At 47.7% G+C, this 27,362-nt stretch overlaps 1 protein-coding gene across 2 annotated transcripts in view; it reads left to right on the top strand.

Annotated features, from left to right (window-relative positions):
- Positions 1 to 696: 696 nt before the first annotated feature.
- The window catches only part of FGD2 (FYVE, RhoGEF and PH domain containing 2), a 414,855-nt gene continuing 388,189 nt past the window's right edge, over positions 697 to 27,362 (top strand). Inside the window, exon 1 of one of the 2 annotated variants that reach the window (XM_069633421.1) lies at positions 697 to 1,028. In XM_069633421.1, the coding sequence (XP_069489522.1) occupies positions 958 to 1,028 (71 nt within the window). In that variant the 5' untranslated portion in view covers positions 697 to 957. The remainder of the gene's footprint in view (positions 1,029 to 27,362) is intronic. The other variant, XM_069633424.1, reaches the window with a different exon arrangement.

Genomic DNA, 27,362 nt, shown 5'->3' on the forward strand with positions numbered 1-27,362 from the left:
TCATTTGGAAAGTAAATAAATGAAGCTGAGAAAGAAAACATGTCTACCCGCTAAATCCTCATGGCCCCTAATCCCAAAGAGCAAGTCCTACTAAAGCCCTGGTCTGGCATCAGGAAGCAGTTCCTTTCTCCTACATTGCTGTGAGCATGCCTAGACAGCAACAGCTGAGCACCTGGTTTTCCGAAAGTGCTCAAGGATGTAAATCCTGCATCAGTAACTTCCTCAATTTCAGATTTAAGGGATGAGGTCTGGTCAAGGTAGGCCTCTCCAGACATCACATAGTTCCAGGACAAAATGAAAAGGCAGGCGGTTGCTAGGTGAAAGGGGAGCGGCCATTGCAGGTCTTGATGTTAAACCTTGAAAAAGACCACTCTGTTGTTTGCAATGCTTCATTTTAGTATCTAGATACCTAGATACGCACAATGTCCACTGCACGGCTATGGTCCAAGGGGCTAATGAGATGCAAGGCACGCTTTTTTGATGCATTTTAAACTCGTTCAGTAACCCTTGGGTGCTCGCAGACGTTTCTGACACTGAAAATGTCCGTTTCCTGAAACGCACGGCTAATACTGAGAACTTGTTTTCTCTCTTTGAGGGATACATGAGGACGCTTCCTCTTTCCTGTTAGGACTGTTAGACGCCGGTCGCATCGCACTCAGGAGGCAAGGGGGATGCCTGCACTGCCCGTCACCTCTCAGATTGGCCAAGCGGTGGTTCAGTGCGGGGAGTGGCTTATTAAGTCTCTCCAGGGCGGCCTCTGTTCTTGAAGAGCTATTGGGATTTCTCTAGTCCGCTGTGGGGGTGCTTTGCCTACAGAGGTTGGCTAGGCGGTGTATCGGAGATTCGCTCTCCAGTCTCAATAGTACGCCTGTCTAGCTGTAGCCTGCAGCTTCTAGGGGTGTACTCCATTTGGAAGCTGCACGGTTGCTGCTTTTGGTCGATTCATTTCTGGAGGCGATGGAGGAAGAGACTCTGAGCACAAAGTCCGTTTTTCAACTCATTGTCCACTTTGAAGAGGCGCCTGGGAGGTAAGTGATATAGGGGTTGTTCGATTTGGTGCGACCATGGGATGGAAAGTATGGGAACACATGGTTGGGGTGCCGACTCACTACTGGTGGATGCTGCTGGGAGCATAGCATGCACTGCTGGAGCACTGACAGGATGCTGCTGGGAGAATTGTATGCACTGCTCGAGCAGTGACCGGATGCTGCTGTGAGAATTGCATGCACTGCTCGTGTTCTGTCAGGCTGCTTCTGGGAGCATAGCATGCACTGCCGGAGTACTGACAGGATGCTGCTGGAAGCATAGCTTGCACTGCTGGAGCACTGACAGGATTCTGCTGGGAGCATAGGATGCACTGCTGGAGCACTGACAGGATGCTGCTGGGAGCATAGCATGCACTGCAGGAGCACTGACAGGATGCTGCTGGGAGCATAGCGTGCATGCTCGAGCAGTGCAAGGATGCTACTGGGAGAATTGCATGCACTGCTCGTGTTCTGTCGGGCTGCTTCTGGGAGCATAGCATGCACTGCTGGAGCACTGACAGGATGCTGCTGGGAGCATTGCATGCACTGCAGGAGCACTGACAGGATGCTGCTGGGAGCATATCGTGCATGCTCGAGCAGTGCCAGGATGCTGCTGGGAGAAAATGCATGCACTGCTCTTGTTCTGTCAGGCTGCTTCTGGGAGCATTGCATGCACTGCCGGAGTACTGACAGGATGCTGTTGGGAGCATAGCGTGCACTGCTGTAGCACTGACAGGATGCTGCTGGGAGCATGGCGTGCACTGCTGGAGCACTGACAGGATGCTGCTGGGAGAATTGTATGCACTGCTGGAGCACTGATAGGATGCTGCTGGGAGAATTGTATGCACTGCTGGAGCACTGACAGGATGCTGCTGGGAGCATAGCGTGCACTGCGGGAGCACTGACAGGATGCTGCTGAGAGAATTGTATGCACTGCTGGAGCAGTGACAGGATGCTGCTGGGAGCATAGCGTGCACTGCTGGAGCCCTGACAGGATGTTGCTGGGAGAATTGTATGCACTGCTGGAGCACTGACAGGATGCTGCTGGGAGCATAGCGTGCACTGCTGGAGCACTGACAGGATGCTGCTGGGAGAATTGTATGCACTGCTGGAGCACTGATAGGATGCTGCTGGGAGCATAGCGTACACTGCGGGAGAATTGTATGCACTGCTGGAGCACTGATAGGATGCTGCTGGGAGCATAGCGTGCACTGCGGGAGCACTGACAGGATGCTGCTGGGAGAATTGTATCCACTGCTGGAGCAGTGACAGGATGCTGCTGGGAGCATAACGTGCACTGTGGGAGCACTGACAGGATGCTGCTGGGAGCATAACGTGCACTGCTGGAGCAGTGACAGGATGCTGCTGGGAGAATTGCATGCACTGCTCGTGTTCTGTCAGGGTGCATCTGGGACCATAGCATGCACTGCCAGAGTACTGACAGGACGCGGGAGCGTAGCATGCACTTCTGGTGTTCTGTCAGGACGCTGCTGGTAGCATAGCGTTCACTGCTGAAGTGCTGACAGGACACTGGTGGGAGGAGTGTATACACTGCTGGTGTACTGCTAATGCTTCGGGGAACATAGCATGTACTGTTGGAGTACTGACAGGGAGCTGCTGGGAGGACTGCATGCACGGTTGGTGTGCTGCCAGGATGCTGCTACGAGCACAGCATGCACTGCGGGTTTACTGACAGGGAGCTGCTGGGACAATAGCATGCAGTGCTAGAGCACTGACAGGGCGCTGCTGGGAGGACTGCATGCACTGCAGGTTTACTTACACGGAGCTACTTGGACAACAGCATGCACTGCTAGAGCACTGACAGGGCGCTGCTGGGAGGACTGCAGGCACTGCTGGTGTGCTGCCAGGATGCTGCAAGGAGCACAGCATGCACTGCTGGTTTACTGACAGGAAGCTGCTGGCACCATAGCATGCAGTGCTAGAGCACTGACAGGATGCTGCTGGGAGGATTGCATGCACTGCTGGTTTACTGACAGGGAGCTACTGACAGGGCACTGCTTGCAGGACTGTATGCACTGCTGGTGTGCTGCCAGGATGTTGCTAGGAGCACAGCATGCACTGCTGGTTTACTGACATGGAGCTTCTGGGACAATAGCATGCAGTGCTAGAGCACTGGCAGGATGCTGCTGGGAGGATTGCATGCACTGCTGGTTTACTGACAGGGAGCTACTGACAGGGCACTGCTTGCAGGACTGTATGCACTGCTGGTGTGCTGCCAGGATGTTGCTAGGAGCACAGCAAGCACAGCTGGTTTACTGACATGGAGCTTCTGGGACAATAGCATGCAGTGCTAGAGCACTGGCAGGACGCTGCTGGGAGGATTGCATGCACTACAGGTTTACTGACAGGAAGCTGCTGGGACAATAGCATGCAACGCTGCTGGAGGATTACATGCACAGCTGGGGTACTGCCATGGCGCTTTTGGGAGCATAGCATGCACTGCTGGAGTACCGACAGGATGCTCCTGGGAGGATTACATGCACTGCTACAGTACTGACAGGGCACTGCAGGGAGCATAGGGATGAAAAGTAGGAAGAAACACGGATAGGTTTCCAATACACTTCTGATGGGTGCTGCTGGGAGCATAGCGTGCACTGTTGGAGTACTGGCATAGCGCTTATGGGAGCACAGCAGCAGTACTTACAGGACGCTCCTGGGAGGATTGCATGCACTGTTGGTGTGGTGCCAGGACGCTGCTAGGAGCACAGCATGCACTGCTGGTTCACTGACAGGGAGCTGCTGGGACAATAACATCAAGTGCTAGAGCACTCACATGCCGCTGTTGGAGGATTACATGCATTGCTGGAATACGGTCATGTTAATTAGTTTCAGGACTATAGCAGTGTCTGGTATGCTGCCAATGGGGCCCTGGCATCGTTCCAGTAGTGCATGCCATCCTCCCTGCAGTGACATACCAGTACAGCAGTGTGTTCTATGCTCCCATCGCAATTGTGCCCTTGCATCACTTCAGCAGTGCTTTCAATACTCCCCACAGTGCTGTATCAGTACTACAGCAGTGTGTGGTGTGTTCCCAGTGGTGTCCTAGCTTCACTCCAGCAGTGCATGCTATCCTACAAGCTTTGCCTTACCAGTACTACAGCAGTACGTGGTATGCTCCCAATGATACCCTGGCATCACCCAGCAGTGCATGATATCCTCCCAACAGTGCCCCAGTAGTACTACATCAGTGTATGGTGTGCTCCCAATGGTGCTCTGGCATCACTCTAGCAGTGCATGCTATGCTCCCCACAGTGCCCCATCAGTACTACAGCAGTATGTGGTATGCTCCCAATGTTGCCCTGGCATCACTCTAGCAGTGCATGCTATCCTCCCAGCAGTGTCCTATCAGTACTACAGCAGTGTGTGGTATGCTACTAATGGTGTCTTTGTATCACTTCAGAAGTGCATGCTATCCTCCCTGCAGTGCGCCATCAGTACTCCAATATTGTGTGGTATGCTCCCAGTGGTGCCATAGCATCACTCTAGCAGTGCATGCTATCCTCCCTGCAGTGTCCTATCAGTACTACAGCAGTATGTGGTGTGCTCCCAATGTTGCCCTGGCATCACTCTAGCAGTGCATGCTATCCTCCCAGCAGTGCCCTATCAGTACTACAGCAGTGTATAGTGTGTTGCAAATGGTGTCCTAGCATCACTCCAGCAGTGCATGCTATCCTATGGGCTTTGCCTTACCAGTACTACAGCAGTACGTGGTATGCTCCCAATGATACCTGGCATCACCCCAGCAGTGCATGCTATCCTCCCAACAATGCCCCATCAGTGTGTGGTGTGCTCCCAATGGTTCTCTGGCATCACTCTAGCAGTGCATGCAATGCTCCCCACAGTGCCCCATCAGTACTACAGCAGTATGTGGTATGCTCCCAATGGTGCTCTGGCATTACTTCAGCAGTGCATACTATCCTCCCTGCAGTGTGCTATCAGTACTACAGCAGTATGTGGTGTGCTCACAATGTTGCCCTGGCATCACTCTAGTAGTGCATGCTATCCTCGCAGCAGTGCCCCATCAGTACTACAATAGTGTGTGGTATGCTTCTAATGGTGCCCTGGCATCACTCTAGCAGTGCATGTTATCCTACGAGCAGTGCCCTATCAGTAAAAGAGCAGTGTGTTGCATGCTCCTAATGGTGACCTGACATCACCCCAGCGTTGCATGTTATCCTCCCTTCTGTGCCCCATCAGTACTACAATAGTGTGTTGCATGCTCTTAATGGTGACCTGATATCACTCTAGCAGTGCATGCTATCCTACGGGCAGTGCTCTACCAGTGGTACAGAAGTGTGTGGTATGCTCCCAATGGTGCCTTGGCATTATTCTAGCAGTGCATGCTATACTATGAACAGTGCTACATGTGGTGACCTGGAATGAGGAGTCTGACCAAGTGAAGGCATTTTTGGGTTTACAAACTTTTAGTAACCAAAATAAATGCAATCATATCTATCCCTGAAGCTAGAGGTAGTTTCCCTACCTCCAAAAAACGAAAACTCGGTTTTGTCAGGAAGTCTGTGATGTCCAAAGCAAAGGTCAAAACTCCTACTCTATCCCTGTCACTTAAACACAAATCAATAAGCTAACGAAAGAGTTCTTATTGTAACCTGGGAGATTGACTCCTTTCTCCTGATAAACGTCTCTCACAGTTCGTGTTTGTAAGTTCCACAAATATCATGGGACTAGGAGAATGGCTCCCTTCTCCTAGGTTATCACCAGCTTTTATTGACCTGAACACTGTCTTTCAACTTCCTCCCACAGGGACGAGGGAGAGACTCCTCAAGCTCTCCTTGACTCTTCAATGGTTTCTTGAGTTAGTTCAATTTTAGATTCTTCATCAATTCTTTAAGTTCTCTCCACAAATTTTGTTTTCTCTTTACTTGAAGGCTGTTTTTCAACTTGTCCCCACCGGGATGAGGAAGAAGCTCCTCAAGTCCTTCGTGACTTTTCAGTACCACAGTCAAATGGAACTGACCAGGGAGTTGCCTCACAAAATGATCTACTTCTTTCTTTTCTTCTTGTACCATCTTCTCAAGTTTTCGTGGCCCCCTCCTGGATTTGTTACTGTTCCTGTTACCTTCTCTCTGGGAACTCTTCACCGGTTTCACCAGGGGTCTTGGGTTCGTTCCTTCCTTTTCTTCTCCTGCTCTTCTGAGGCCCACTTGACTTTGCGGTCCGTTACCATTGGCGGTCTGGGTGCAAGTTTTGGACCAAACAGTCCACCTATCACAGGTCGCTAAACCACCACAGTTGCTCGTACTTTTTATGCAATCACCTCCGCAGTAGTTTATTGTTGGCGGTCAGGCGTAGCTCTTAGGCCGCACAGTATACCCACCACAGGTCACGCCACCAGCACAGTGACTTTCAGCTTCAGGTTTGTCGATTCCCAGCCGATGGGTGAGACGCTTTCCTCGCATCCTTCAGTTCCTTCTGTTCCTTCTCAGTACTTCAGAACACTGCTTTGACACAGCCTTCGAACGCCGTGTTTCCAACTCGCATGCTCTTTGGCAGCCTCCTAGCTGGCCAACTTCTCCTTCCGGATGCTGCTCTCTCTCCGGAGTTTGCTCTCCTTTTCCCTCTTTAGTGTTTAGCTTAAGTAGCTGGGACTGCCCAAGCATAAAGTCAGTTTGATTGAAACAGCTGGTCGAACACTCTTCATATTTGATGGTAGCGTTCTTGGGTTCCTCTTCATTCCAGTACCTATCATAGTGAGACTGTCTGTCACATTACAATTCTACATTGTCTCAGATTTTATCATAGATAAGGAACGGTAGGGTGTTTTTTTTTTACCCCATGGGGTTGGGAGATAAAGGGTCTGTGTCAAAGATGTACATTCTTGTCCCCAGGAAGGACATCCCTCCCATGAGATCCTCCTGCATGTTACCACCCTTAGGGGGATTATTGGTTAGCGACCTCCCCACCCTAGCCTCATGGAAAAGGGCTTCCCTCTGGGGAGAAGTGAAGTCATCAGGTGGATCGTCACATACCCTTTCCCTTAAACCTTCGGCTTCCCATCTGCTCCCACTGGCAATCGAGATAACAAGTCGACATTTCCCTGTTCTTTCCCCTTCCTATGCTGAATATGAAAGCAAAACCACTGTACATCTAAAAACCAGCGCATGATACTGGGGTTAGGGTTTTTGCATAGGCTTAGCCAGGTAAAGGGGGAGTGTTGTGTCATCAGCTGGAACTTGCGACCAGTGAGGTAATATCGCAGATGTCCTATGACCCACTTAATGGCAAGGGCCTCCAATTCTATGGTGGCATACATTTTTTTCGACGGGAAAAACTTTTCTACTTGTGTATAGGACCGTATGTTCCACCCCATCGTATACTTGCAATAGGACTTCCCCAAGACCCACCTTAGAAGCATCCATCTTTAAAATGAACCCTTTGTTGAAATTAGGTACTTTGAACACTGGTTTGTTACAGAGGATGTGTTTCAGTGTCAAAACCGGCCTGGTCTTGTTTCTCCCAGCGTTTCTTTTAGGGCTCAGCAATCTTTAGCTTATCGGTAAAGCAAGATGTTATACCAGAATAGTTAGGAATGAACCGTCGATAATCGGTTCTATGTGAAAAGGCCTAATTATTAAGGTCTCATGAGAAAAAGACAGATTTTTATAGGCCGTTGTCTTTTGATCGTATATCCCGAGACCTTAATAATGAGGACTTTTCACACAGAACACCCTTTTTAAAAAGTATTCAGGGGGTTTTCACCCCACAAACACCCCTTGGCTCCGAAAGACCACCCCCCACCCTGCACCCCCCACAACCTACGCCCCACTTTCCCACGTTACTATCTCACCCCCTTAACTTCCCACTCCTCTCCACCCATGACTTCCCTTATCCAAAACACAAACATACACACAGCAGACACACCAACATACACCCACCCAGACATTTACCCGTTCTGCTCGTCCTGTGCTTTCACGTCCTGCGGAGCCTGTCAGCCCCTGCGTGCACTCGTGTGCAGCAGGGGTGTGATATTTCAATTTAGAAAGACCGCTCTGTGCGGTCACACAGCGGTCTTTCTAAATCAATTTTTTTTGTGAAAGGATCTTTAGAAAAAGATCTTTTCACCTAGAACGCGATAATCACCAGTAATGCCCATGAATGCTCGTACGTCCCTCTTGGTCTTTGGGGGAGGCGTTACACTAACAGCTTTGACCTTTTCAAGCTGAGGTTCACAAAGCCATTCCCTACAGACAACAAAACAGGTATCTCATGGCCGACTGGGCCAGGTGGCATTATTTTGGGTTGTCCATCAGTACCGGCTGCCTTAGGGCTCTTACGATCTCATACAGGTGGCATAGGTGTTCCTCCAAGGTTTGACTATGGTCTATGATCAACGGTCCAGGATTGTACAGAAGTGCAGCAAGCTTTCACTGCAAAGGCTCCTTCTCGAGCTCTTCGCTCTTCCTCCTCCAATCCCTTAGGGTCAGCCGCTTCTCCAAGCAACGAGTTGGGGGGATATCTCTCTCCGCAGCAGGGGCCTCCCTCTGGAACAGCCTTCCTGCCTCCCTGAAACTTGAGGAGAACCATCTACGGTTCCGGAAGCACCTCAAAACCTTCCTCTTTGCTTCTGCTTTCTCTCCCCCTCTCCCCTGCTAAATCACTGTAACTGTACTGAATCAGCAACTGGGCCACTCACCAATTTCGGTCCTTGGCCCAGCCACTCTCTCCTGCACTGCCTCCCTGGCAACCCCTGCACTGCGGGACTGTCTCTGTATCCCTACAGCCCCCTTTCCCAGCACTTGTCTGCACTTATCCTGCACTTGCCACCAGCTGGCCCTCATTATTTATCTTGTATTTTACTAATCACTTTGTACTGCACTTCCCCTCTCCCTTTCCCCCCTGCACTTTTCTCATCCCCTTACCCCTGCACTTGCGCGATCTGAATGACACCTGGCCTAGTAGGATCGTTTGTCTGTCTCCCCTGTTTCCCCCCTCCCTGCCTCGTCGCGCCTTGAATCACTTGTGTATAGGCGCGTTACAAATGCCATATCATATCATATCATATCATATCATAAAGCCCTTCATTTGTAATTTTAATTTAATGTGTTTCAGTATAAAACTTTGCAAATACATATTATTTAACATTTCAATTTACATATTATACATTTCATTACATTATATTTCTAACTAAAAACTATCATTTAAAACAATCCAATATAAGACAATACAAAACATAAATATAATCAAACAAGCAAATAATACCATTCCATTTGATCTCCAATGCATTGCTAAATTAATGGGTGGGAACATTTTTAGATGGAAATATTTTAGATGGAAATATTTTGTTTTATTTTATTCCTCATGGCCTTTCAGATGTTTCAACACGTCCAACCAAATGCTAAATAGTGATAAGTGAAGTGCCATACCGTCAGTATTCATACATCGCTGCCAGAAGACAGCACTCTTAATCGTGTCTATTTCGTAAACCTGATGTAGGATGTAAACATCATGTAGTACAGTACATTCCAACAGAATGTGTTTTGCCGTCTCCACTGCCATATCAGACTTACAGATCCGACAACTCCGCTCAGACTGAGGATTTTTTAGAGTAGGCCCTAATACTGTCATTAGGGGCAATCGATTCATTCGTAACAAAATTAATCTACTCAGGTGAATAGAGAGACATAACAGTAAATAGGGTTATGCACGCCTATAGGTATACAACATATTCTCGACAAAGTTGCAACTTTTTAAAGTTGATAAATGTTGAAATTCTTACACCAATCCCACAACTCAATTATTCTGGTGAGGGATCTTTTGTTCTCGTAGAATGTTGTCCGCCAATCCGGAAACCAATCTACTTCGATAAATAACTTGCGCACACAATCCTCAAATTTGCTTGCTTTACCATTTATAAATTCATTACCTAGACTTTGCAATTAGAGACTACTCAGATAATTCATAGTTTTAATGTACATTAATGCTTGGTTCGTTTTTATCATTGATACCAAAGATATGAGACCTAATTCCAGTCGAATTGCCAAGGGGACACATACGGGTAAACCCAGCATTTTCTGTCAGAATTTGCCCTCCACTACCTGCAGCTAAGAATGATTTGAGATGGTAGGCCCATCTAAACCAGACAAAATGGCAGAACAAAAACATTGGCAATGTAGTTGCCTGTCTCCCTCCAAAGAGAACCAGACAGAACTTTTTATAAACTGCCATATTAATCCTGTCAATCGCAGCGCTTTTACTATGCGGTGATGTATGCAGTAAGCATAGCCCCTAGTTCTTTCGAATTCTACCCCAGGTATTTGTATTTTTCAACCTAGTCAATATTGTCTTCTTCAAACCATAATCTTGGTCTACTCATTTGTTTTTTACTAAAAAGGATCATGTTGTTTTTTTCTTTATTTATATTCGGGTGGTTCTCCCTGGCATAAGCCCATGACCTCTTTACCGCTCTGGACACACCAGAGTAGGTATGATACAGTATCACTAGGTCGTCCATTTGTTCCAGGCACGCGCACCTGCATTTACCAACTAGGAGCGATGCCAGGACAAAACCCTGCTTCACCCCGCTAGTAAAAGCTATAGTGTTGGTCATGGCACCTCTTCCATTTAGACGGATCCGTACAGAAGTATCCACATGTAACATCTTCAAAAAATGGAGCAAAGGCTCAGGACAATTGTGCGCTTTCATTTTCTGCCATAACATCTGTCGGCTAACTGAATCAAAAGCCGCCTGAAAATCTATGAAGATGGCATACAAACCTGGGCCATCTGAACTGCATACCTTTCCTGCAAGATGATCCATCAGTCTCAAATTGTGTACAATATCGCAACCCAGTCTAAAACCTGATTGAAATCTGTCTAAAAGACCCTCTTCTTTCACCCATCGCTGTAGTCTAATGAGAATAGATGCTGCAAAAATCTTACCGGTGGAGTCCAACATAGCTAGCATTCAATAATTTTGAGGGTCAAGTGGATCACCTCATTTATATACCCGCACAGAAATCGCTGTTCTCCGAGAGGGAAATATCATACCAGTACATACAACCTTATTGAACAGTAACTCCATTATAGCCAGATCTTGTTTTATGATCACATTAGAAAGCCCGTTTGGGCCTGGAGCTCTAAAAGATTTTAGCCGCATTATCCGATTCAATAGCTCTTCCTGATCTATGATAAGTAGAGGATCAGCACTATTTCTATAGTCAATGTTTTTGCCACTAACTATTTTCCCTCTACCATATTTTAACAGCTATGCGCTCCACTAGGCTTCATCGGACAGGTTTATGAGTGCACGCTTCTTATTCCCTTTGTCCTCACCCAACACTTGCCAAATAGATCTACAATCCCGGAAGCATAGCACCCCCACCATTCTCTGGCAGCCTGCTCGTTTACCAGCCGCCTTCCATCAGCTCACCAAATTATGATATTTATTTTTAATGGCTTTTATTATTCTCCGATAGTTGCTATCACTCTCTTGATTACGTTTTACTTCACGGATATCGCGTCACATAGATCTTTTGTGGTCCCTTATGGCCCTGTCATAGTCCAGCACTTTTTTCCCGATAACTGTTACAGTACTTTGTGTATGGAGTGGGCAATGTTGCGAGAATCTCAGGAACCAATCCTCCATCTCCTCTGTACTTAGATGTTCCAATTCTAATAGAGAGTGAGGGGATATATTAATCATGCATCTCTTAGTCTTCTCTATATTTTTCGATGTCCATCTTATATAGATCCCCACATGATTTGTGGCCACTGCACCCATCTTATGAGTTCTGTTTCCATTAGTCTCATAATTTAATATCAGATTTACAGTTGCATGGTCACTAAAATGGTTGGGTTTAAGATTCAAACTCTGAACCACAGCAAGTGGTATAATGTTTGTAAATACATAGTCTAATGTTGCTTTCTTTTTTCCCGATCTCCATGTGTATTTACCCAGACAATCATTTTTGGAAGGCTAATTCTGGAAGCGTGTATTGGGGTTGGCGAAATCCACCCCAATGGCATTAATCAGAAGAGAACTCTGCCTATCATCGCTGCTGGTAATGAGAATGAGAGCCTCTCTGATGTTGTACAGGAAAGTGATAAACAGACCCGAAACCAAAGTCTTGGAATTAATCAGAAGAGAGATGGTGGACGGGTCAAACTTGATGTTGCGGCAATGGGAACATCTAAATTTGAATATACTGAAAGACCTGGACACAACCGTTGAACTCCTGATACAAAATCCAAACAAAGTTTCAAAGAAGCTCCATGAGGCAGACTGGATTAACACGCAGCAGATGGCCAACAGGCATGCCCTGGCCAAAGATTTTCGGTCAACACCAATGAAGTTGAATGACGTCAGAGGGTACCTAAAGCAATTCCCGGAAAAAAAACTAAGCAGATCTTTTTTAAGATTTCGGTTAAATCAAGTGAAAACCAACGAAATATTAAAGATAAGGAAGCAGTCGACGGGGCGTGGCTTGGCGGGCATGCGGTAGGAGGCATGATCGAGAAGCTCCTTCGAGTTCCTGAAGCAAATCCAGCTAAAACTGGTGCAAAACCACTAAAAAGCACCTAAAACTAAAAGAAACAGATGTCGGAACATCCGTAGATCACTGGCTGAGACTCCCGACGGAAATCGGAGCAGGAATCGAGGAGAAAACGGTGAAAGAAGATGGCGCCCGCGGGAAACATAATGGCGGGCGCGACCAGCCGAACCGCCGGAGAGAAAGTCAGCGCTTCATAACCACGGGCGAGGTGCGGCTGGCGGGGGACAGACAACACCCTGCACAGTAGGAGCCCTCCTTGAGAGGCGACCGAAGACGAACATAGGCGGTCCAAGGAACGGGCACTACAGAGGTACGGAGCTGGAAAGCCCAGTTTAGAGAACGCGCCTGAGCTCCACCCAGATATGGGCGCTGGCGCACGTGGGCCCCATTTCCCTGCGGAGCCGCCCCACCTGCAAGACCAATAAGCCAGGGCGGGTTAAATGAACCGGCCACAAACACCCGCGGCTGACCGAAGATGAAAAGAAGCGGACCAGGAAAGGGAGCCCGGGAGTCGATGCAGACACCATAAAGGTACGGGGTTGGAAGAAGCCTAGCGGGGAGAGCGCACCCGAGCTCGACCATACAGGCCCCATCTCCCTCCGGAGCCACTCCACCGGCAAGGATTATAAAGGCAGGTCAAGATAGCCAACCAGGAACGCATGCGTCCGGCGGAGACAACATATCCAGAGGCACGGAAAGGAGAGAGGGGCAGACAATATAAGGGGAGGCGGACCCCGTAGCGCCGGGACTGGCGCGAACGGAAAGCACACGCGGAGCAGACCGCACGGCGCCCAGCAGCCAGACCAGATATAGACTGGGAGAAACAGAGTATGCAAGGAACGAGAACCGGCGCACACAGAGCAATATTGACTACGAGCTAATCCACACAAACAAAACGTGAAACGGGACCCCCACCCATCCTGTAGGCCTGAGAGACCAGAGCCGCACAAGAACTACTGAAGTGCACTAAAGGAGGGTCAGTACGAAACAAGCCAAGGCACAACATTCAGCGCAGCAAGCTCCCCCGGCAGATAAAGAGGGCGCACAACAACTAACAGGACGGTTACGAATCCATAGCGGGGAAGCCCAGGAACGGAACTCGAGATACTGAGAGACTGATAGGGCCAGGGCACGGACGGCTCCGGACCTGCTGACCATCTAGCAGCACAAAGGCGAGTTCCATAGAGATAATGCCAAATCAGAAAACAGAGGGACAATCTAAACAAACCAGCATAGAAGCCTTCACTAAAACACCCGGAAACAAACAACCTGTCCAGCCGGACACAGCAATGGCTACCTCAAGCACAACACAACAGGCGGGAAATACAAATGAAGGACCGATCCTAGAAGCAATAGCCGCCTTGAAAGCGTCCCTTGAGGCCAAAATGGATGCAGCGATAGGCGCCCTCAAGGCATCCTTAGAAAATAAACTGGACACTGTCATGGTAGACATGGGTCTCCTCCACCAGGACGCCAGAAATCTGACGGATAGAGTAACAACAACGGAGCAGCAAGTGCCGCAAAACACCACAGATGTGGCGGTCACGCAAACACAAATGTCAGAGGTGATGCAAAAGGTCAAGATCCTCGAACAAAGGGCGGAAGATGCAGAAGGCAGAGCATGAAGGAACAATATTCGCATAGTTGGGCTTCCGGAGGGCGAAGAAGGCAGAGATCCCACCGAATTTATTGAAAACATGCTGCTCCAAGAGATTGGAGCAGGAACTCTTTCCCAGGGCTTTACGGTGGAGAGGGCGCACAGAGCACTGACCAAAAGACCTCAGCCAGGTGCCCCACCGAGAGCGATGATCGCCAGGATCATGAATTTCAAGGATAGGGAGAAGATACTATCATTCTCAAGAGAAGGGGGAGTGATTACAAAAAACACCTCCAAAATTACTATCTACCCGGACTATACAGTCATGGTCCAAAAACAGAGAGCAAAATTCGGTCCGACGAAAGAGCGCCTCAGGACGGCAGGAGTGCTTTACATGCTCCTATACCCCGCCAAACTTAAGGTACTCCATCAAGGGAAATCATGGTTCTTTGACTTGACTAAAGATGTTCATGCATGGATGTACCAGCAGGGCATCCCCCAGCAGAGACAAAGGAACCGGAATAATAACGAGGATCAGCCCCGGTGAGTGGAAACGTCGGTTTTAGAAACAAGATGTCAACATAAAGTAAGGCCACTAAGCCTGATGCAGAGCAAGAAGGAGCGACCTGCTTCAATCCAGCTGTGATGGCTAAGGAAAACCACAACCCCAAAATGAACGTTTCACAAGTTTGGATGCTAGTTTGGAGGCATCACGCTGCGGCAAGCCTGTTTCACTTCGGCGGACAGAGCAAGAGAAGCAGTGAGGCCGAGCAGGAGGAGGGTGGTTGGGCGTTAGTTTGGAAGTTTTGGTTTACGTAGTTACAGTTCGAGTTATTGACTTGAGAGAATGGTTTGTAAAAGGCATTGGCAGCAGAGCAAATAATAAAAACTATTATGGGACAATTCCAGCACGAAGTGACTGGTGCAGCACACAGCAACAAATCTGGAGACACGACTGCCGAGACACAGGGAGAGGGAGCCCGGTAGGGATGACTTCAAGTAGCACCACTAAGAGCAGCCACAAGAGACAGAGGACAAGCAAGAGGCTATGGGACGACGGAGCCGAAACAAATAAGTACACATGGGCCTGGATGAGTTAATAATAGCAACCTGGAACGTGAGAGGACTAAATGCATACATCAAAAAGCTGCGAGTCTACACCTGGTTGAACAAGATGAAGGTCAAGATAGCTATGATCAAGGAGACGCATCTGACACCAACGAAACAGGCCAAAGTCGATCAGAAATGGGGAGGACAGGTATACAGTGCCACATACTCAAATTATGCGCGAGGAGTACTAATATGGGTCGCCCAGGAGTGCCATTCTAGCTCATAAAACAGGACACTGACCCAGAAGGTAGATTGGTGCTAGTGCATGGCATGTTGGAGAACAAAGAGGTGTGCTTAGTTAACACCTACGCTCCGAACCACGATGCAACAGAATTTTTCAAGAAGCTGGCACCCAAGCTGGCCCAGTACAGAGAAGCAACGTTTATCTGGGCCGGAGACTTTAATTGCACTTTGAACCCGCTCCTGGATAGGTCGGACGACAAGCACAAGAAACCAGCACACCCTGCCAAGGAGCTGCATAGAGCCCTCGGCCGTCTACACCTGGTGGACGCTTGGAGACAGGTACATGGTGGGAAAAGAGTGTACACACACTATAGCACACCCCAGGGAACATTTACACGAATAGACTATATATTCACGGGCACTGAGTCACTGCAGGAATTTACAGGGATTAACATCAAAGCCCGCACACTTTCAGACCACGCCCCGATACTAGCAACATGGGCACATACACACTGGAAAGCCCCGATACCAACATACCGACTCTGGGCAGAGGCTTTGAGAGAGGGAGAGTTTGAGGAACACCTTCAGGAGGTAATAGAAGACTACTTCGAACATAATGAGGGAAGTGTAAAAAGTAACGCCACACTCTGGGATGCATTTAAAGTTGTGATATGGGGGCGGCTATCGGCAGGATGGGGGGACTGAAAGGTGCAGCCTTAGAAGAACTCAACAAACTGGAAAGGCAGATAGAAAGAGAGGAACGTAGAGCAGAGGCGGCGGGAGAGGAACCTAGGGAGTTGATGGAATTGAGGACAAGATGTATAGAGTTATGGGAAAAACTGGGACGGTTGAACTACGGGAGGTATCTACAACGATTGCATGCGAAAGGGGATAAGCCTAGTAGGCTCCTGGAATGGCTCACTAAGCAATAAATCAAAAGAGACCCCATAACAGCCCTAGAAGATGAAATGGGGATGGAGATTAGGAATCAAGAACACATTAATCAGTCATTTGCCTGCTTTTATGAGCAATTGTACGCCCCTAATCCGGAAATTGACCCGGAGGATATAACAGACGCGTTAGCAGAGATAAGGCTGCCAAAATTAGCAGAAGAGCAAGCTCAAATACTCGATGCCCCACTCACGGTGGAGGAGATAGAGAGCGTAATCGCTGAGCTCCCCACCGGCAAATCGCCGGGTCCGGACGGACTCCCGGGAGAGTTCTATAAAACATTCAAAAGTACCATCACCCCGAAACTATTAGAGACATATCAAGATGCATATGAAAGCGCACAACTACCGACTAGCATGTCAGAATCAATAATTGTACCGATCCTCAAACCAGGAAAACCACCCATGAAATGCGCGGCATACAAGCCGATTTCCCTCATTAACCAAGATGCCAAAATACTTACAGCAGTTCTAGCCAACCGCCTAAAACAAGTAACCCCCACCTTGATACACTCTGATCAAACGGGCTATGTCTCGGACGGAACACGTCATGGAACCTCCGTAGATTACACCATGTGATAGATAAGACATTTGACTTTGTGAACTGTGGGTGGCTGCTGAGGGTCCTCACCCATTTCGGCATTGGGGAGAGGTTCCTCAGATGGATTAGGTTATTGTAGAGGGACCCCAGAGCGAGGGTAAAAACGGGGCGATATATCTCGGAAGAATGGAGAATCCATAGGGGAACTAAACAGGGGTGTCCACTGTCACCAATGCTGTATATTTTGGCCCTTGAACCGCTGGCGGTTTTTCTCAGGGCGGAATATGGAGACACAGGGATAGACTTAGATGGAGTGCTGCATCAAATCTCGCTATATGCAGACGACATGCTGCTTTTTGTGGGAAATCCGTGCACAAGTCTGCCCTGCCTCCTAGAAGCAATCGGGGCATACACAAGACTTTCCGGTATAGCAATTAACAAAGAGAAGTCCCTGATCTTTCCCCTGGCTGGCCTGAAGCGGGTTCCCCCGGCAGAGCTCCCGGACCTGGGTTTAACTTGGGCACCGCACTCCTTCCGCTATCTGGGAATAGAGATACACCATGACGCTGCAGATTCTCATCAACATAACAGGCAGGCAGCCCTGGAAAAAACACAAAAGTCTATGACATTCTGGGGAACATTGCCACTGGGGATGATGGGTAGGGCGGCCCTCTTGAAAATGGTGGTGCTCCCATGCCTGCTATACTACCTCACAAATATCCCACACAGTATTCCCAAGGCCTTCTTCACCAAATTGAATACAATAGCAGGGAACTTTCTATGGGCAGGGGGGAGAAGCAGGATTGCGCTGAAGACTCTGCAGAGAGACTATGAAGAAGGGGGCATTATGCTGCCGGACTTTGTAAAGTATTATTTAGTGGGGCAGCTGCAATTCGCAGTCAAGTGGCTGGGTGAGGAAGAGACAATCGATAGAATCATCTTTCAACCAGCACTAAAAACATACTACTTGAGAGAAATATTATGGCTGGACAAACCCCTGCTCGGGACCCTACCACGCCTGCTTGGCCTTGCGGTGGGGTTATGGAACAGAGCGTGGAAATTACAAGGGACACGGGACCCCCAGTCGGCACAAATCCCTCTTGCGGGCCTTGTGGGCATGGACACAAACACGTTAGCAATATACCGTACCCAGTGGGAAGCCAAAGGTGTTGCACAAATTGGGGACCTGAGGAGGGAGGAGAGAGAGGTGGGCAGACTTCGAGGAGATGATGGAGGAATATGATATACACGAAGGCCAGAATGGGAAGACCAAGAGGACACCACAGGAGAGCTAGACACATGGTACGATATAGCCGAGGGAACACACACAACCTCCAGGTTATATGAACAGATGCTAAGAGCCAACAACGCGAAAGAGCTACACATAAACAGCGCTGGGAAGAGGAACTTCACAGGCCCTTTAGCGACCAAGAATGGAGCAGGGTGTTAAAATATCCGAAAAAAGTGTCTAGGAACGCAAGGTTCCGAAAGGCACAGCTGTACATAACACACAGGGTGTACCTCACACCCAAGAGGATGCACATGATGTATGGGGGTGATCCTGGAAAGTGCCCCCGATGCTCAGCCGACGAAGCAGACATGGTCCACATGTTTTGGACCTTCCCAATTATACAAACCTTCTGGGAAGGTATCAGAACCAAAATAACAGGAAGTGGACTCCAAATACAGGCGGAGCACCCAGAGAGGTACTTGCTGGGCCTCTTCCCGAGAGGAGGCAGACATGGGATGCACCTAGCAAAAATGAAGGACTTGATATGTATATTAGCCAAAAGAAGGGTAGCGATGTCCTGGAAATCAAGAGAAGGCCCGACCGTAGATTATTGGTGGTCGGACCTCCGCAAGTGGACACTAGCGACAACTGCGGTGTGGATAAGAGCAGTGCAAAGGGGGGAAGGAGAAACGGCACAGAAAATAACTGCATGGAACTCCCTGGTACAGGACTTATTCGGACAAGAGGGGGAGGAAGAAGAAGGAGAAGGCCCAGAGGAAGTGCGGGAATAGTGATGGACACAAGACAGCGGTGCAGAGGTAACCAACCAAGACAGTACAGGCGGGAGGGTCGAACCTGCCCACATAAGCCATCATAGACGAAGATGGCAAGGTCGTCAGAAAGCTCCAGGATAATGAACCCATAGAAGAAATCCGTAGAAATGCCAATATGCTAGTTATATTATCTGTTTGTATGTTATATCTGTTGTTCGTTTAAAAAATAATAAAGAAATTAAAAAAAAAAAAGGAAGCAGTCCACCACAAACACCTGTCGGTTCTGCAAGGAAGATTCCTCAGTGGTAACCAGTAGGCACCTGCTACTGGAGTGCAAAGAACTTAAAAGAGAAAGAATAAGATTTCTCGCTGAACCTCTGGAAAACTACAGAAGCTTAGACGTAGATAATCTGTAGAACTTTTTGACTTTTTGACGTGCGGAAACAACAGACGAGGTGTAATTGGAGTGACCTCTTTCCTGAAATACTTAGACATTCAATAAGATGGAACACTTGGAGGGGGAAACGTGGTTGGCCATTCGCTCCATTACACCTCTACCTATCTGACAAAAATGACAGTTTGGTGGAGCCTAGAAATTTGGTAAAAATTGTTTCGCAAATTAAATAAAAAAATAATAATAATTTTTGGTCCTACCATTCAACATTATTAACTCCCATTTGGTCATAAAATTCCCCCACTTCTTCCCCTCATGATTGGGTTTAGCCAGCAACATAACACTTTTCTTACCGAAATGGTATATTCCAGAAGCTCCTCTGAGCATAAACAATGACAATTTAGGTGCCCCACTATAACGATTGATTCTCTACTATCGGCATAGGCCCAATTGGCCAATAATTCACCAAGTGTGTCCATAATATCATCACCCATATCTTGCCCCGGCGAGTTGTAGATGTTCACAAACAGGGCACGAGATGACTAGACACAATCCAGTCCCATAACTTCCACTGCCAGCATATATTCACTCTCTTCAACACACTCAACTCTCTGAGATTTAAATTGATTGCTAACACCTGTTATTAACCCTCCATATGGTCTATCTCTCTCTCCCCTTTTTTTGCCATCTGTTGGTAAATGGTATTACAGTCAACCAACATTTTGGAATCCATTCATATTTCTTGTAACAGGAATATGTGACTCTCTATTAATAATCCCAGGGAATCTTTAGCTCCAAACAGGTGGCTGAACCCTCAGGTGTTCCATGATGTTACTGAGATAGATCAGTGTGTACTTGATGTTCCCACCGCTAGATCATCTGCCACCCACTTCAACACTCATTGTACATCATCTATATTTGTTGGGGAACTTCCCTGTGTTGAATTGCTTGCCAGTACTCCATGCCATGGCCCCTTATTTTTTCCACACTCTGGGGTCAATTCTGGATCCTCCTGATTAGGATCTACATCCAAAGCCACTCCCATAGATAATAAAAATGGATTGGTAGTTCTGTATCATGGTTGTGGTGCCCACATTCTTGCAATGCATATTCGAAATGTTTGGATTTACACATTTAAGTGGTTGCTGGATCTGCTTCAAATATGACATTACCGCTGATCGATTAATTAATTTCCCCCTATTATTTTGGTGCAATCTTTTTATTTTAAAACTCTTTTCATTTAGTGAAGGCCCAACTGAAACGTTCTTTCCTTTTTCCAATCCCGTAACTTTTCCATCTCGGGGTCTACCAACTTCCCCTAAGCCTGCCAAAGTCAGAGCAGGTACTAAAATGACTGCTCTCTTTTTCACCATATCTGTCGTGGTACATTCTGTGTTTCCTAGTGAAGTATTTGTATTTGTATTTGTTTATTTATAACACGCACTGTCCGGCTCAGGGGCATCAGGGCGCAACTTGAGCAAAATATACATACATATTTTATATACATACATAGTTATATACATGAATAGTAAGCAGGCATAGATATATACATAAATTACAATAGCAGTTAACAAGGTGAGGCATAGAGACAGAAAACGTACAACGAGCAGAGATCAATGGATAGATGTGTGGTAGTAAAGGTGGAGCGATAGTCATAGTAACACAGAAGTTCGGCAGGTAATTATGCCATGTTTAAGAAATTAACAAAAGTAGTCAGAGGCAGCAGGCTGACAGGCTGTGGCGTATAGCACAAGTCAAGGAGTGCCTCAATTCTGATCGAAGAGCCAAGATTTCGTTTTCAACTTGAAGGTGTTAAATGAGTCTTCAGATCTGATGGTGACAGGGAGGGTGTTCCACAGCTTGGAGGCTAGGACAGGGAAGCTTGTGGCCCCCGCTTTTTGGAGTTTGAACCTTGGAATCGATAGGCTATGGATCTGGGCAGTTCTTTGCGGTCGGGAGGAGGAATGGAGGGAGAGCCGATTGCAGAGGTAGGGGGACCTTGTTGGCAAGGCATTTGTGCGTGAGGGCAAGAGTTTTTAATGAGATTCTCTGCTTGACCGGTAGCCAATGTAGGTTAGTTCTGGATTCGGAAATGTGGTGGTTTCTAGGAATGTTTAGAGCTGCCCTAATGGCATTGTTCTGGGTGAATTGTAGTTTATTCAGATTCCCTTGGCTAGTCCCTAAGTAGAGGGCACTACAATAGTCAATTTTAGACATAATGAGCGTTCTGGCAAAGGTGACGCTGTTCGGGGTAGTCAGAAACGGTATACAAGCTGCATAAGTTTACAAGTGCCGGCAGAGGCTGAGCTGACTGCATATGTTTGACGAGATAAGGATAGCGTGGCGTCAAGGTAAAAACCTAATGTTTTTTTGTCTTTGGAGACTTTGATGGTATTTCCATCTATGATAAATGACTGGTAGGAAGGATCTAGTTTGCTAAGACGCTGCAAGGAGCCCAAGATGAGGAGCTCTGTCTTGTCATCGTTGAGGCATAGTTCGTGTTGGGCCATCCAGGCCTGGATGACCAGATAAACGTCTTTCAAGGCCTTGGTGTCAACTAAATGGTCGCCAGTGATGGGGATGAGTATCTGGGTGTCGTCAGCATAGTTGGTATAGGAGACACCCAGATAATCAAGTACATCAAAGAGCGGTTTATTGAAAACGTTATAAAGTGTAGGTGACACGCAAGAACCTTGGGGAACGCTGCAGTGAATTGGAGCGGGGTCAGCGGCTGCGGAGGGTGAGAAAACCCTCATGGATCTGTTAGAAAGGATTTGATCCATGCCGTGGCTGAGTCCGAGAAGTGGGCAGCAGAATGAAGGTGCCAGCATAAGATTTGGTGGTTGACCAGATCAAAAGCCGCAGAGAGATCTAGGAGAAGTAGCATTGCTACTTTCCCATTGTCTTTCAAGACCTCAATTTAGGTTTTTAGATCTATCAGAGCCGTTTCAGTCCCATGTCTAGGGTGGAATCCAGATTGTCATAGACCTAGGAGATTATTGGATTCCAAGTAGTCTTGGATCTGTAGGTATGCCGCATAGTCTAAGATCTTGAGCAAGAACGGGACGGTGGTTATGGGTCTGAAGTTAGTGGGAATGCTTGCGTCTAAAGATCTTTTTTTAAGTAATGGGATCACCCATGCGTCCTTGAGGTTGTCAGGGACAGTGCCTGTTTTAAAAGAGGAATAATGAAGGCCGTGATGAATGGGGCCAAGTCGTGGGCAGATTTCTTAATGATAGGAGCAGGGCACGGATCACCTTGGCAGTTTGAAGGTTTGATTCTCTTGATGTTGTCTTCTACCTCAGCAGTAGTGAGTGGGGAGAAGGCAAAAGGTTTAATAATGGGAGAATCGGACAACCCTTACAGGGGTGGGTGGACAGTTGTCCAGCTTCAGACTGTCTTGTTTGTCTTTGATTTTAGATTGTAGAGTAGAGATTTTATTCAGTAGCGCGGACTGGATGTTAGCACACCATTTACTGTCTTTAATGCAAGTGTCAGGGGGGGGTGGCTGGAGATTCAAGTTCTTTTAAGATCTTAAAAAGTTCTTTTGTGTTCGAGTCTGCTTGCAAGATGCGGTTATTAAGGGACTCCTTTTTAGCGGTGATAATGGCATCTTTGTAGGAGAGGGATGCAAGGATAAAACCGTCTTTATGCTCATCAGAGGGGTGACTTTTCCAGCGATTTTCAGCGCAACGTTTAGCTTTGCGGAGCACTCTTAACTGAGGTGTAAACCAAGAGTTGAGATGTACACGTGGTTTAGACTTCCTGAGTTTGATAGGGGCGATGGAATTTATAGCCGTGAGCATACTATGTTTGTAGGTGTCTGCTAAGGTTGTAGGGTTGGTGCAGGTGTGTGTGGCAGCATTGAGAGATGGGAGTAGCAATGGGAGAAGTTTCTCCTTGGTTATGTCCCTTTTATTTCTGGTGGGGAGGGCTGGAGCTATCAAGGTAGGGGCACGCGGGGCTGCTTCAATATTGAAGGTAATAATGTGGTGGTCGGACCATAAACAGGGGGTATTGGAGAGGACATTGATATTACAGTTGGATCCGGCTTACCAGTCAAGGGTCCTACCTTTAGTATGGGTGGGTTCTTGAATGTGCATGGTGAAGCCGAAGTCAGTTAGTACGTTCTCCAGGTCAGATGCCGTAGAGTCTTTAGGGCCGCCAAATCCCAGATTAAGGTCACCTAGATGATCATTTGCAAATTGGTTTTAGTTTTGTCGAGGAGAAGGGTGGATATTTCACCAACAAAGGAGGGTGCAGGAGCCGGGGGTCTGTAGATAAGGTGGAAGGTGGCGGTTTGGTTGGGCGTTAGTGGCATTTTGACTGAGAGTAGTTCGGCTGACTCGAGTTTGGAATTGGTCGACACTCTTAGACCGAGAGAGTTTTTGTGAATGAAGGCCACTCCACCGCCTCTAGATTGGGGAGTGATGCGACTGCATCGGGTGATGCCGTAGTCTGGCAGTAAGGCCAGGGACAGTGAAGGTCCGAATGCGGCATGTAGCCATGTTTCGGAGATGACAATAAAGTCAAGTTCTAGGGTTGTGATGATGTCTGCGATGTCTAGTACGTGAGCTGGAAGAGATCTGGCGTTAATAAGGGCGCCCTTGATCTGTGGCGGTTTGGCTGCTGTGGTAGTGGATTTCAGCGTAGTTGTAGGTGAAGGTGAGCGAGGTGGTGTATGTATAGTGTGCTTGGAGTTATTGCTGCGGGTGTGTAATAGGCAGAATCCTGAGCCTAATGTCTTGTTTCTAAGCAAGAGGGAGCAAGGTTGATTTGGGGTAGGTTTACTTGCAAAGTGTTCCAGCCAAAGAGCAGGGTCATTAAGGTATTGGTTGGTATAGTTGCTGCTGTAGTAATGTTCAGTAGTAGTGGTCACGGGGCAGCCCATTGTGGGGTCCGAACTGGACAGTAGCTGGTTGTGAGGGCTAAGATAGGTAACACTATCAGACGGCTGAGGGAGCTGTGTTGGGGGTAAGGAGTGAAGGGTTGGAGAGAGCGCACGCGGGAGATGTGTGGGTGTTATCACCATGAGTATCTGAGCTATAATGGCTACATGTAAGGCCATGCAGCAATAGAGGATATGGAAAGTCCTAAAGAGCATGATGGTGGTGTAAGACACCTAGAATTCAAAATGGGGCACACCGACCTGTGGCAAGAGAGCAGGTTCCTGAAGATCAAATTCAGGTATATTCAAATATCTTTTTCTTCAAACACAAAACTGCTGGAAAGTGTCCCAAAATGTTTAGAATTAAGTTTCTTGGCCTTAGTGACCGTTTTACATGCTTTCTTAGCGCTTTTAATCTTGATTTGTTGGTCACTTATAATCAAGGAATCCTTTTTTCCACTAGCTGCCTCGTTTGCTCGAACTGCCTGCCTAAATTGCTTCTTGGAAGGCAGACGTTCAGAGCACCTAGAGGCCTCAACCAACTCTGTTTCCACATTGTTTAACGCCACTAGAGGTTTTCCTCCACATACCGAAGACTGAATTACCTGACAGTCTATAGCAGAGCTCTCTGTTCGTAAATCAAGTGTTTGAGGAGCTATACATTTCAGTGGTGGCATCGTAACCTTCAACTGCTCATGCAGTCTTCCACAGATTTGTTTTTTATTGGATTTTCAAGTTTACAGAAAAAAGGACAAAATTAAAATCAATGTTCCCCTCCTTAAACTAATCCCCTCCCTATCCCTCTTACCAACTACCCATAACTCTCCCACCCCCATGGTACACTGGACGTCCAAACAATATACAATTCGCACAATGTCCAAAATACGTAAATTCTATGGGCAATATTGTTCCATATAATCTCAGTGCAAAAAGTTCCAAATTGCGGCCCAGTCTGATGAAAACTTAGCCTGTTCCCCTTGAATCGAGTAGGTGACCCACTCCAAGGATACAAAATTCCATAGCTTATTATACCAGTCTCTGATGTGTGGTGGATCCACCGCTTTCCAATTCCGAGCCAACAAGGCTGCTAGCTGGAGAATGTAAAACGCTTTCCTCTTATGTTTTGGCCATGCTATATTGTCTGGTTGAGCCATGCCCAACAAAGTCTCTTCGAGATTTCTCTGTGTCTTGAAATCAAACATTTTCCCCATGTACCCCTGCACCTCCCGCCAGTATTGACTCAACTTGGGGCAGGACCACCAGACATGTAACCAGTCTCCCCCCCACCCGCATCCCCACCAACAAGGTGAAACTGACGGGGCGACTTTATGCAGACGTTCAGGTGTGTAGTGCCATTGGAACATCAGTTTGAACCAAAATTCCCTAATCTGAATAGCTTTAGTAATTTTTGGGATATTAGACCACAACTGATTCCACGCATCCTCTGTTGGTGTAAACCCCATAGTCTTAGCCTAAGCATGTTGATATGTGGATATCTTTATCGAGTGTTCATCTGTCAGTATTTTATAAAGTTTAGAGATTAAATGTATGTCTCCTGTGTGTCAAAAATTGCTCAAAAGGGGTACGTTTTCTTATGGCTGCTGACTTATTGGGTGGAGCCATCAACCAGTGGCGAACCTGGAAGTATTTAAAACGCAGACTCTCCTGAAGGGCAAGTTCCTCTTTGCAGAGAGCAAAAGATTTTAATATCTTGCCCCGAAAACTTATCTCAAAATATTGGACAGACACTGCTTTCCATTCGGCAAAGGATTTTGGGGGGACATTGCGGGTTCGCAAAGAGGCTCCACCCCTCCTCTTGCATCCCAGGCTCTCTGCAATGCCCTTGCCTCACACTTTATCCCAAAAACCCAGGACATCCTGTCTACCCTCTCCTCCCCTGCCCAACCTATTCCCTCTCAGTCTGTGCTTGCAGACCCCCCTTTAACCACCCACCCACCACCGTTCTCTTCCTTTCCTATTTTCTCCCCTGACGAGGTCGCTAGACAAGTGTGATCTATGAAAGCCTTGTCAAAACAGGTTCATCCCTGCTCCTCTAAAAACCATTAAGGACCACACTGACACCCTCGCTACGGCCCTTGATGATTTTTGCAACCACTCCTTTGCCTCAGGATCCTCCCCTCTGAAGCACTCCCTTGTGCATCCTCTTCTTAAGAAACTCACAGCTGATCCTTCCTGCCCGGCTAACTATCTCTCAATTTCCATTACCCCCTTTCTGGGCAAACTCCTGGAAAAGCTGGCCATCTCTCAGCTTAACCTTCATTCAGATTCTGTTGGCTGTCTCCATGACCACCAGTCTGGCTTCAGATCAGCCAGAAGCACGGAAACTGCTCTCCTGAACATCCATGAAGATCTGCTCTCCAATCTGGACTCTAACGTTCGCTCTGTCCTCATCCTTCTTGATCTCTCTTCTGCTTTTAACACGGTCAACCACACCATCCTGCTCAACCGTTTCCGAGATAACCTGGGTATCACTGATCAGGCTCTGGCCTGGCTTACCTCTTTCCTCTCTGATCGACCCTCCCAGGTCTAACTGGGGTCCTTCCTTTCCTCTATCTTCCTCTCTAACTGTGGGGTTCCCCAGGGGTCTAACCTTTCACCCTGGCTCTTCAACCAATACCTGGCAACTCTCGCCCACTGCATTGCCATTTTCTGATCAAATTTTGAGTGCTACGCTGATGACACTCAACTCATTTTCCGGCTGCCCTCGGCCACCACCTCCCTCTCTCACCTCAGACTGCCTAACTTCCATTCAAGAGTGGTGTGCCGCCAATGATCTTTGTCTGAATGCCAGCAAGACTGAGATCTTTCTCATCGGCACACCATCGTCATCCTTTTCCCTCACTCTCTGGCCGGCCAACCTGCGCCCTCCTACCCATACCTGCGAGGCTAAGAACCTCGGGGTCATCTTTGACTCCACACTTTCCTTCTCCGCCCATATCTCTGAGGTCTCTAAAAAGTCCAACTTCCTACTGCACCTCCTCAGAGGTACTCTGCCTTTCCTCTCCTTCCCTCAGAAGCTCACTGTCTCCCAAGCTCTGGTTCGCTCTAGGTTGGACTATTGTAACAGCCTCTTTCTAAATCTACCCGCCTCTACTCTCCGCTCTCTGCAACTTAT

Source organism: Ambystoma mexicanum, chromosome 13, assembly GCF_040938575.1.
Source record: "Ambystoma mexicanum isolate Mex_15411 chromosome 13, UKY_AmexF1_1, whole genome shotgun sequence".
Classification (NCBI taxonomy): Eukaryota; Metazoa; Chordata; class Amphibia; order Caudata; family Ambystomatidae; genus Ambystoma; species Ambystoma mexicanum.